This window comes from Squalius cephalus (genome assembly GCF_949319135.1).
Source record: "Squalius cephalus genome assembly, chromosome: 11".
Taxonomy (NCBI): Eukaryota; Metazoa; Chordata; class Actinopteri; order Cypriniformes; family Leuciscidae; genus Squalius; species Squalius cephalus.
The window spans coordinates 13728551-13741554 of record NC_137132.1 but is presented as its reverse complement, the minus strand read 5'-3'; the positions used below and the strand labels follow the sequence as shown (position 1 = coordinate 13741554).

The window sequence follows — 13004 nt, the reverse complement described above, 5'->3', positions numbered from 1 at the left end:
GCTCTGATAATTGCTCTCAACACTGGAGTCTTCACCAGTGCTGTGTCTTACGGTCCACTGATTTGGGTAATAGACTGGTAACCTGAGAATCGGTTGAAGTTTTAGGTTGTTTCTTCTGACAGCTGTTGAGCCAGCGACACCTAATCCCAACTGATTTACGCAAATAATTCAATCGCATCAGGCCTGATTCATTTTTGATTGATTCATCTCTGCTCTGTGGATGTTAAACCAGCTTTATTTTTGACAGAATGATTTATATGGTGACACATTTAATGCACAACATCAGCCTACGAATTCTGATGTGTTCATTTGGTCTGGGTTGTAGTTATCGGTGGGGCCAAGGAAATCGATTGGTTCGCTCCAACCGGGGAGAAAATCGAGCCCGGCAAACAAGACGTCAGTGTTATTCGCAACGACGAGACGTCTTCCACTCTCACCATCTACAATGCAAAGGTTGACAATGCCGGGACATATAGATGTGTGGCCAGCAGCGGTGATCAGGACGCTGAAGCTACAGTCAATCTGAAGATATACCGTAAGATCCCCGTTTATGATTCATCTGTGTTGACAATATATAGAAAACGCTTATTTAAAAGTTGACATCACAAATTTAACTGTGCCAATTTATGTAGCTGTATGGCAAGCACATTTGGCACACTAGTTTGAGTGTCTAAATATTATTGGTGCCAATTGTGTGGTCTCAATCTCTCTAGTGCCATCAGCAGTTTAAATTTGCACTTACATTTCTGCTGTCGACTACAACAATACAAAATGAATCATTGCTCGATAAATTGAAGTTGTTGCTGAACTGGCTTTTTTCCCTCTAGAAAAAATCACCTTTACAAATGTCCCATCACCTCAAGAGTTCAGTGAAGGAGACAATGCCATTCTTGTGTGTGATGTCATAAGCTCACCCCCACCCACGGTCCTCTGGAAATTCAAAGGTGCAAAGATCCAGTTTGAAAAAGATGGTAAGTCAAAGTTATTATCTTCCAGTTTAAATGTAAAACAAATGATGTATTACATAAGAAGGCTGATTTATTTCGCTTAACTCTCACTGTTTGTGCTCAGTAATAAATTGATGAGATCGTTAGTGCAGCCTAATGCTTCTTTCTCAGGAATGTGGCATTTTATTAATCCGTGTGATAACAGATGAAAAAAGTGTTAAAGAATTGATTAATCTGCGTTTGATTTTAATTTACAATTTCGGAGACATCTGTTCAAACCTGCAAGAAATGAATTCACCCTTGTTCTGCTCTACAGTTCGTTTCAGGACTTTGAATAACAACCATCTCGAAATCCGAGGGATCAGGAAGACAGACGAGGGGGTGTACACTTGCGAGGGCCGCATCAAAGCCCGTGGAGAAGTTGACTTCCGCAGCATTAAAGTGGTTGTTAACGGTGAGCTCTTATTTGCCTTACTGTACCTGTAGTGCACTGGGTTTGGGCATTTCAACTTGTCCCAAATGACATACTGTATGCTTTACACTGTTTTTGGTTTTTATTTTTATGAAAAATCAATAAATGCTGATTACATTACATCAAATGAGATATTTCTCTCTCTTTGTCTTTTCAGTTTGCATGCCAACAGTTTTGCCTACTAGCTCACCATAGGGTTAACTAGCTCTTTTGATTAGCTAAAACAAGATATCAATATTGAGCTGCGTATTTGATCGGCAGCTGTGTTGGTGTTGAGGTTGAGTTTAAAGCTCAGTGTTTTGTGTTGAGGATCAGACGGTTTTTGAAGTAGCTGTTGTCAAGCTGCTCCACTGATATTTTCTCCCATCTCCTTTTGATTTCTTTTTCCTTCCTGCGGTAAACCTGGTAATATAGTTTCCTGTCTTATGTTTGCATTTCTGTTTTCTTGTATGAGTCTAATTTTTGGGTTAACGTTATGTTGTCGTTTAGTCCTGCTTGAGCGACCACAGTGCAGATCACAGACACAAAATGCAGCACTTAATTTGCAACTCCTTTTTTGTCAAGAGAGGAGGAACAAATATTTACTAGCAGAAATGCAAAAACTGGTTATATTATCCATTGGAAGCCAATTTGATTCCTTTGTCAGCAGGTGTTAGATGTGCTGCAGTGCTATATTCTCTTTGTGAATGCGATCAAAGCGATCCTTTGAACAGTGTGGCTGTCTTTCATTAAATCAAAATTTGATCCACATTAATGCTAGAGTAAAGATGTATTTTGAATAAGTTTATGTGATAAGAATAATTGAAAATGCATGAAAATGTACATACAGGCTTGAAGAAAAATTGTACCATAATGTAGTCAAAGCTGCACATTCCATACTTTGTCTTTCTTTTTTGTGCTTATTATGCACATATTTATATTAGTATTCCAAAGGAGGTTTCTGTAAAGTGCTAATTTCTTGTTTTGCAATGGTACGGTGTTTCCTGAAGGCAGCACGTAAAAACTTGATTTCTGATTAAATGTTAATTATATTTAATTAAACTGATTTGACTATCAATGTGTGAAATAATATTATATATTATATTTCTTATTTTGTAGGAAAACATCTTTTTGTCTTTTTGAGAATGGTACAATATCTCCTTAAGGCAGAAATTATTTGAAAATGTATATTAGTGTTCTATTTTAAGCAGAATAAAAAGTGTTATGGAGTGTTAAGAGGTTAAGTCTTTCACATTTCAAACCTGCAATCTTCTTTTCTGCTCAGTCCTGCCCACTATAAGAATCCGTCAAGCTGAAACGAATGCCACCGCTGACACTGGCTTCTCAACCCTACTGGCCTGTGATGCTGATGGATTTCCTGAGCCGATGGTGACCTGGGTGCGGTAAGCAAAATCACCCCAGTAGAAACAAAGCACTACCGAAACACTGGTTTTGCTGCACCACTTTTTGTGAGTTTAAAGCAAGACAAAAAGGCCTCTGAATAAATGAAGAACTTTTTTTGTGGATGACATGGAATAGTGAAGCACACCATTAGTACTTTTAAAGTATGAGTCTTTTCTCAACCATCATTGTGTTCTCAGCGGGTGTGCGGTCTCTCTCTGCTCATGGAGGAGAGAACGTGAGACACAAATCCCTCGGGATGATACAGCACGCCTCAAGGATCTTTTGTTCGGTCGTGCTGGGGGGGGGGATGGGGTGAAGGAGGTGTTTATTTGACTCAGAATAACTTGGGTCCTCTCCTCTGACAAGGGTTATGGTATATTTATTACCTGTTTGACCTTAAATCAAGGGATCGACTCCATGGTCAAGAATCCAATGAATTCAAGAACGTCTGCACAAAGACCGCTAATAGAGGGGCAAATAGAAGTAGAATGAAAGTCATGCAGCTGAAAGTGGTTGGCTAACACTGTTTCCGATTTTCTTTTATACAGTTTTTCATCAGTAAAATCTCAGTAGGTGAATATTGAAAATAGAGCAGCGAGGAAAAGTGTGTGTGTATTGACAATACAGGATCTAAATGGAATTTAGTCATCCATTGGTTTTCAGGCCCAGGGTATATTAATAATTTATTATGATTATTTAGTGCTGTCAAACCGATTAATCGTATCTAACATAAAAGTTTTTGTTTATATAATATACAGTATGTATATGAAGAGTTCAGATGCAAAAGCCTCTAAGTGCCATCTGAAATTTTCTTCTAGAATGATCATTTTTATCAAGCCTGTATATTTAAGTTCAGCAATTTGACTTAAATGACAATTAATAGGTAATTTGCACTGCCATTTAAGTGAAATTACTGAACTTAAATATTCGAGCTTGATAAAAATGATCATTCTAGAAGAAAATTTCAGATTGCACTCTTCATATATTCTATATATACATGCCTAACACACACACACAAATTATATAAAGAAAAACTTTTATGTTAGATGTGATTAATTGCGATTTAATCAATTTGACAGCACTATTATTATTAATAATAATTCTTATAATTTTGCATGCCTAACAGAATAGGCTCTTTGAAGGGAAAAAATATTCAGATTTGTCTTCCACATTGCTCTATTGTTTCGAGTTATCTTTTTTTTTTTCCTCTCAGGAACAACATTCCACTGGAGAACGGGGATAAATACAACTTCAATGAAGACGGCTCAGAGATGACAATACAAGATGTGACAAAGCTGGACGAGGGAGATTACACATGCATTGCATTGAATAAAGCTGGGAAGAGCGAACAAGAACTTAGCCTTAAAGTCTTTGGTAAGAATCCATGAGAGATGGAGTCTCACAGGATCCTAGAGGTTTGACAGCACTTTGTCGATGTTGAAAATTCAGCAGTGACAAAAAATAAATAAAAAAGAATTCAGTTTTATTCTGCAGAGAAAAAAAAGTGTAGTTGCATGGCTATATTGTTTTTACCTTAAGAAACAGTCCACTGACTGTTTTCTTTCTTCTGTGAAAGGTATTTTTAAAGAGTTTTTTTTTTTCTTTTTTTTTTCTATCAAACATTAAGTAAATTTTACTTTCTTCTGTGGAACACAAGGGAGATATTTATATCCTTCATACTATGAAAGTGAATAGAGAAGGATGCGGCAGAGGTCTAAAAATGACAAAAATTCACCTTAGAAGTAGTCGTATGATCATATTCCATGTCTTTTAAAGTCAAACGAAAGTTTGAGTTAGAGACAGACTGAAACAAGTCTCAAATCACATTGACTTCATGACTTGACATGCCATTTTTGAATTATCATTCTGCAGAAAATCTTTTCTGTTCCACAAAGAAAGTCATAGGTTTTCAACATTAGACTGAATATAGTTTTGGAGTCATCTAACCTTTTAAAATGTGTCCTCTCAGTGCAACCCAAAATCACATATTTGGAAAGCCAGACTACCACAGAAATGGACGAACGGGTCACGTTAACATGTGAGGCCACCGGAGATCCCACTCCCACCATTACCTGGAGCTTCGGCACCCGAGTCTTCACAGAGGGAGAGCAGGTAACACCAAACGCACTGGCATGGGGTCTCCTCAGGGGCTAGAAGTGTAGCATGTTCATCATGGTCGAACTGACAGACAGACAGACAGGCAGTTCAATGATGGAGTCGTGGTGCACCTGCCTCTGGCTGTTTCATGCATACAATTCTTTTTGTCTGCAGGAGCAACAAAAGAGGATTTATCAGGTATGAGATCAGAAGGTCAGGTATAGTAACGAGCCACTTAGATCTGTTCCTTAATTCCAATTTTTCAGAAAATGGCTCTGATGTTGTCTGCATTCTTAAGACGTTTGCTATTCGACCGTCTGGTGTTTCGATTTCCTGAAGTTCTTCAAGTCATGATACTATCTGCAGTTGTTGATATGTGAAAAAGACGTGCATGGTGGGGGAATTGCAATACTATTGCAACGGTTCCAGACAGGAAAAGTGATGATGGATGAGCTCTAAAAATTGCCTTACATTTGCTCTGTTCCACAACCTAGTGTAATGGCTACAGAGGCTGCTTTGTGTTTTTTTTGGCAGCATACAGTAGGCCCGCTCCCGATGCTTAGGCTATTTCAAACGCTAGGTAAATGAATTATGCTGCTGCCTAAGATACCTTGATTTAACCTGATTCTAAGGCAATACAGCATTTCTACTTTGCAGAGAAGGCATTGCAATGAGCTCAGATTTGCAAATCCAAGATTGCAGAGAAAAGGTTAATTATAAATATATTTCAAATATATACAGGTTGTTTTACAAAGACCTCTTGCTTCTCAAAATATCAAGGAAAATTTGATTTCTCATGTCATGACCTTTTAAAAATGAGAACAACTAAAACATTTTTTTATTCAATATTTATGTGTGCTGTCTTTTTATACTTGTAAGAGTATCACACCATTAGCTTATCAACATGCTAATGTAAAGATATATGAAAATCAGTGGAGAAGTGATATTTGTGTGCAAGGATAGATGGATGGATAGACCGTTCACAATAATTACTTATGAGCAGTGTTATTGTATTATTATTTATATACTATTATAGTTTTCATTAATGTTTAGAATTAGCTTTTATTTTCAATTTTCTTTTTAAGTTATTTTATTTATAGTAATTTTATGTGCTTTTCTATTTATTAACATTTAGGCTTCATTTATTTTTATTTCAAATTTAGTTTATTCAGGTTTAGTTTATTTTTTGTTGGCAATTTAAGCGCTTCAACTTAAATTTAACTCAAATTTTTATTTAGTTATTCCATTTAGTATATTTTATTTTTTTTATTTTTTTTTAAGTTAACAGTGAATCAGCCCACTAGATTTTGGAACGGAGTCATTGTCTTCTATCCTTGAGGTAAATACAAAATAAAGGATTTCTTTGTAGCCTCAAAAATATGCTTGATTTCAGTCTTGCCGAGTCACCGTCATCACAGGGTTCCTGAAGGAGCATTTTTTTATATAAGCTCTTTGTTGGATCGCTTTGTCATTTCCTGTGTCTTCTTGTCCAGTCTTGCTCATCTCATGTGGGTGTTGGGCTGTCACGATTGCCAGCATCTCTTCACTGACCTGTGTTGATCACCATGGATTTTTTTCATGGTTACAAAAATGATTAGCAGGTTTCTTTGGCTGTATAATATTTTATTTGTTAGCATCAAGTATGACCAGCTGTCTCTGTTGATTGTCTTTCAGTCAACATGAAATCAGACTTGATTTAATAAACATTCCTGGTTTTATTAGGCATGATTTATCAGTGCACGTTATTTCAGAGGGTTAAAAATGCATTAAAATTGAAACCTTCCTCTGCTTAAAATATTCAGTTAGTTTTGGTATATTGCTTTTTTTTTGTCCATCAGGAAAATATAAATAAATAATGAAATAGTTAACTGGCTTGAGTGTGTTTATATTTACAGTACAACCAAACAGTGATGTACTATATAAACAATAACAGAATTTCTACATCTCTTGATTTTCTTTCATGAAATCAAAATTTATCAGATTTACTTTCTCAATAAACCTTCCTGGTTTTACTGTGTATGATTCAGCAGAGCATGTTATTCCAGAAGGGGAAAAAAATCATCAGTGTAAAATAGAACAGCATATGTATGTATGTATGTATATATATATACACTCACCTAAAGGATTATTAGGAACACCTGTTCAATTTCTCATTAATGCAATTATCTAATCAACCAATCACATGTCAGTTGCTTCAATGCATTTAGGGGTGTGGTCCTGGTCAAGACAATCTCCTGAACTCCAAACTGAATGTCAGAATGGGAAAGAAAGGTGATTCAAGCAATTTTGAGCGTGGCATGGTTGTTGGTGCCAGACAGGCCGGTCTGAGTATTTCACAATCTGCTCAGTTACTGGGATTTTCACGCACAACCATTTCTAGGGTTTACAAAGAATGGTGTGAAAAGGGAAAAACATCCAGTATGCGGCAGTCCTGTGGGCGAAAATGCCTTGTTGATGCTAGAGGTCAGAGGAGAATGGGCCGACTGATTCAAGCTGATAGAAGAGCAACTTTGACTGAAATAACCACTCGTTACAACCGAGGTATGCAGCAAAGCATTTGTGAAGCCACAACACGCACAACCTTGAGGCGGATGGGCTACAACAGCAGAAGACCCCACCGGGTACCACTCATCTCCACTACAAATAGGAAAAAGAGGCTACAATTTGCACGAGCTCACCAAATTTGGACAGTTGAAGACTGGAAAAATGTTGCCTGGTCTGATGAGTCTCGATTTCTGTTGAGACATTCAGATGGTAGAGTCAGAATTTGGCGTAAACAGAATGAGAACATGGATCCATCATGCCTTGTTACCACTGTGCCTGCTGGTGGTGGTGGTGTAATGGTGTGGGGGATGTTTTCTTGGCACACTTTAGGCCCCTTAGTGCCAATTGGGCATCGTTTAAATGCCACGGCCTACCTGAGCATTGTTTCTGACCATGTCCATCCCTTTATGACCACCATGTACCCATCCTCTTGATGGCTACTTCCAGCAGGATAATGCACCATGTCACAAAGCTCGAATCATTTCAAATTGGTTTCTTGAACATGACAATGAGTTCACTGTACTAATTTGGCCCCCACAATCACCAGATCTCAACCCAATAGAGCATCTTTGGGATGTGGTGGAACGGGAGCTTCGTGCCCTGGATGTGCATCCCACAAATCTCCATCAACTGCAAGATGCTATCCTATCAATATGGGCCAACATTTCTAAAGAATGCTTTCAGCACCTTGTTGAATCAATGCCACGTAGAATTAAGGCAGTTCTGAAGGCGAAAGGGGGTCAAACACAGTATTAGTATGGTGTTCCTAATAATCCTTTAGGTGAGTTTATGTATATATATATATATATATATATATAAGAAAATATTAATCAATTACCAAATAGCTATCAGGATTTGAGCGTGTTTGCATTTACAACTAAACAGTGTATTAAATACACAACAAAAATGTTTGGGGTGAAATCAAATCCCACTCTACACTATTCTTTTCCTAGTTGCAAATCAATATCGCTCAGAAATGTCACATTACTGAAGTTAAATGCGAATACGGTTTTATTCTGACTGTACCTAAGCAGTCTGAAAAAAGACAATCAGCAGTTAATGTTTCTAATAGTCTCTTGTGAAAAGCAAATTGCCTTAACACTGCTAATTATTTTTGGATGTGTCACTTTGCTGTTTCTTTGTTTCAACAGTGCTACACAGAACATCACATTGCTTGAAGTGGGACTTTTTCATTTTTTTGTGTGCACAACCTTTTTTTCGCAAAACATTATTTTACTGGGTGCTTCAGATGAGCAATTCCTTTTTAATAACTCAATGTCATGCTATAATTTCTTTGCTCGAGGATGTGAGAACGGTTTATTGAAAATATTTACTAGACCTTTAGATCTTCTTGCTCTGCATGATGCATGTTTCTACCTTCTCCGTGCCTTCTTTTACACAGCTGTGTGTCATGTATTACAACTGTGTATACAGTATGTGCATTGGATTAGTTCAGTGTCTTGAGCTTCCTGTCATTTTAAAATGAATGTTTTTTCCCTCAGAAAGACCCAGCTCATATCTTATCTTCTGATTGTAATAGTTGGGTCAATAAAAAATGAGTTGAGGACTGTCATATATTGTAGTCTCTGGGCCACTTGCCAAGGTGCCAGACAAATGAGCGGGTCATAAAAATGGCAGGGTAGAATCGCCGCAGGGCGATAAAGAATTGGCCACGGACCACAGCTTATCACAATCCGGTTGAAAGACAAGAGGAGAATTCAACCTCTGAATAAGAGCCAATACATCAGGCACTTTTTCTCTTGTCTTTTCTCAGTTGTGCATCCCTTTCTGGGTCTCCTTTGAGGAATCTGTAGAGCATATTAAAGGGATCGGGAATCAAAAATGAAACTTCTGTTCTTCTTTTACTTACCCCTGTGTTTTGCCAAACCTGTATGACTTTTTTATATGGCTGTTTGGCTATTAAGCAGACTGTTCAATCTGCTGCTTTGCATACAATGAAACACTGCAAATAATTAATATATATATATTTGCCAATGTGTTTAAGAAAAATAGAATTAAACTTAATATTTGTTTATGTATTGTATATGCTATATATCTAATCTAATATACTATTTTATTAGTTTTATTAATTTATTAATTCACAATTTTTTCTCAATCTATTTTTTATGTTTAAGGATTAGTTTTTTTTAATGGAGAAGTTAGACATTTTGAGCAAAAGTGAAACTAAAAACTTAGAAATAAATGCTGATCATTTGACTGTTCTTCATCAAAGAATCCTGAAAAAATGAATCACAGTTTCCTAAATAAACAAGCAGCACAACTGTTTTCAATATTGGTAATAATAAGAAATGTTTCTTGAGCAGCAAATCAGCATATTAGAATGATTTCTGAATGATCATGTGACACTGAAGACTGGAGTAATTATGCTGAAAAATCAGCTTTACCATCACAGTTATAAATGACATTTAAAAATGTATTTTAAATTGTAATAATATTTTACAACATTATTGTTTTTACTGTATTTTAGCCCCCTCTTCTTTCACTTTTTCACTAATGCAAAAGAACCACTTAAACCGCTAGATAGTGTTCCACAGCAGAATAATGAAAGTCATATAGGTTTGTAATGTCATGAGTAAATAATCAGAATAATTTATTATTGGCTGAACTGTCCCTTTAACATAAATGAAGCCCAGTAGTAAAACAGACACAGAGTGTGGTAAGATCACACAGTACAAGAGCAGTTTCATTCCTAAACCCCACAGACACACTCCAGAGTGCATGTGTAGGGCAGCTCTTGTTTTCAGACACAATGCTCTTTCAGATCAATGCCCTCTGGTAGTGCCGTCTTTGATAGCCTTTTCCATTCGTACCAGTGACCCCATAGCGAGAGAAAAGTGACCTATTCCCTGAGCTTGGTAAACCGCTTTTCCTGGCAAACTGTGGCTGATCTGATGAAACCGAGATATGGACACTGTCCCTCTCATGGTACTTCCACTGGAGCCTAAGATTTTCACATCGGCCTTGTTGATATTTAATGTCTTGCAAGAGGGAATAGATTAAAGCAATCTTCCAGGTTAAATACAACTTTTGCGCTATTATCAGTGTCTGTGGCACGTAGCTGATTATTGCATTTCTGATGAAAGATTTTGATAACTAAGAAATGTATTAAAGGGTTCACTTAAAATGAGAAGTCCATTTCTCTTTGATCTGTTGAAATTAACGAATTCATTGTTCTATGAAAATACAGTAACTTCAAGAACCAAGTTGCAAAAATGTCTCGTTCTGAAATCATCAGGTTTCTGACAAAGAGACAGATTCAGAAATTTAGTATGCCCAGTCACGATTATCAGGAGAAAGCAGAATAGATGTTGTTATTCTCTTTCTAACAACAAAACACTAACTATAAGAGTAAAATCAGCAGCTGAAAACTTGTTTTGTTTCTGGCTGCGCAGCAGATGTTGCTCTGCATGTCCTCCCAAATAAATGAAGTGAGCAGTGTGGAGTGGAAGCAGAGTTCCAAGATTTAGCTTGAAGCGTTTTTTCAGAGCTGCAGTATTTTCTCTTGCCTAAAGAACACCCTGTTGCCGCTCCATCACAAGTGTGAGAGCTTAATTTGTTTTGTGTATATATATATATTAGTTAGTAGTCAAAATAAAAGAAAGACAATGCACAATACTATTGGTAAGAAAACTATCAAAAATATAATTTGATATATGTATACAATACTTTTCAAAAGTTTGGTGTCAGTAAGATTTATTACAAATTGTAAAACTTTTTTATTTAGCAAGCATGCATTAAATTGGTCAAAAGTGACAGTAAAGACATGTATATTGTTACAAAAGATTTCTATTTCAAATAAATGCTGTTCTTTTGAACTCTGTTCATCATAAAATCCTAAAAATAAATGTATCATATATATATGTATATATGTTTTTCGACACTGAAGCCTGGAGTAATGATGCTGAGAATTCAGCTTTGCCATTCTATTATCTCTATTATTTAGAAATGTTTCTTGAGCAGCAAATCAGCATATTAGAATGATTTCTGAAGGATCATGTGACACTGAAGAGTAATGATGCAGAAAATTCAGCTTTGCAATCTCAGAAATAAATTACATTTAAAGGGGTCATATAATGCCATTTTTGTACAAGCTAATATGATTCTTTAGGGTCTAAATTAAAAGTTTGTAATATACTTTAATTAAAAATTCTCATTAGTATTGTAAGAACACCGTAACACAATAACCATAACGCGTTGTTCATTATAAACGTGGGATTATGAATTATATTGAGAACGTCGTATATAGAAAACATGCCGTAATATACCCTGAGTATAAACAGCCGCATTCATTGTGAAGCGTGCAGCAAGCGATTTGCAAAGATTAATATAAATATTAATATAAAGGTTAATAAAATGTTACACTCACTTCTTCTGGAGGTGCAGCAGGAACACGAATAGTTGGTACCAATCCTTTTTTCAGGAGCAGCTTCTAAGCAAAACCAGCTTTATAACGTTACTGACCCTCGTTTGTAAAGCAGTCTGGTGTGTGAAATGATTCGCGCAAACATAAAAGCATTGACGTTAATCTTGGGGAATATTCCCTTCGAAAACAAACTCAGCCACTGTGTCTTCAGCGGTTCGGATTTAGGAACATCAAAATGACTGCTGTGTTCGTTATTACACCCAAGAACAGAACACCACAATCGCTTAGACGCCATTCTGCTCATAGACAGTGCTCCAGCGTATCAACAATGACCGCGCCGGTCCGCGCGGACTATGATTGACAGCTCGCTCCCGAGCGAGGGCGGGTCTGTGTTGAAACGCTGCTGTCAATCAACAATTGTGGGAGGGGCGTCGATTTTGTGACGTCACAAAATCGAACAGCTTGATTTGAGACAGGGGAAAACATATAAGAAGATTAAAAAAAAACACTGGATGGATTTTTATCATTTTATGATGGTTGTGTACAGGCACTACCAACACACATTTCAGTACAATCAACTTGTAAAAGTGCATGTACCATTATATGACCCCTTTAAGATCTTTAAAATAAAATAAAAATGTATAATATTTCACAATGTTACTGTTTTTACTGTATTTTTTTGATCAAATAAATACAGCCTTGGCAAGCAAAAGAGACATTTCAAAAACATTAAAAAATCTTAATGATTCCAAACTTTTGAACAGTAGTGTACTATTCTCCCAAATGATCCCAACAAGCAAGATTTCTGATCATTTCAATCTGATCTGAATGTTTTGTGCAGCATTATGTGTAAATTGTGTTTTGCCTAAAAACCTTTACTAAAAAAAGAATGACCCCATTAAGAAAGTAATGAATTTTGTCACTTTAGGCACTTTAATGCCGCTGTCCCACGTGTGCTCCAGACTCCTTAACTCCACTGCACAAAACTTTTCCAAGTGTTCTTTTGCATTTTATAATTAACACCTCATGCATTTGGAAATACCCTCATGGTATCGCCGAAGCACAATGTGATTCTCGAATTAGCTCCGGTTTAATGTGCGTTATTGAGGAGTTCATAAACTCTTGTTTGAATAAGCTGCCAAGGTCTAGATCCGCTAGATGCATACCTGCAAGAGCA

General features: G+C 36.6%; 1 protein-coding gene across 11 annotated transcripts in view; it reads left to right on the top strand.

The window, feature by feature from the left end:
* ncam1b (neural cell adhesion molecule 1b) overlaps positions 1-13004 on the top strand; it is a 100612-nt gene that overhangs the window by 48071 nt on the left and 39537 nt on the right. For 7 of the 11 annotated variants that reach the window (XM_079885255.1, XM_079885258.1, XM_079885261.1 and 4 more), the window contains exons 3-9: positions 326-535; positions 828-971; positions 1264-1401; positions 2684-2801; positions 4016-4176; positions 4772-4914; positions 5074-5097. In XM_079885255.1, the coding sequence (XP_079741381.1) occupies positions 326-535; positions 828-971; positions 1264-1401; positions 2684-2801; positions 4016-4176; positions 4772-4914; positions 5074-5097 (938 nt within the window). The remainder of the gene's footprint in view (positions 1-325; positions 536-827; positions 972-1263; positions 1402-2683; positions 2802-4015; positions 4177-4771; positions 4915-5073; positions 5098-13004) is intronic. The other 4 variants (XM_079885262.1, XM_079885256.1, XM_079885260.1 and 1 more) reach the window with 1 other exon arrangement.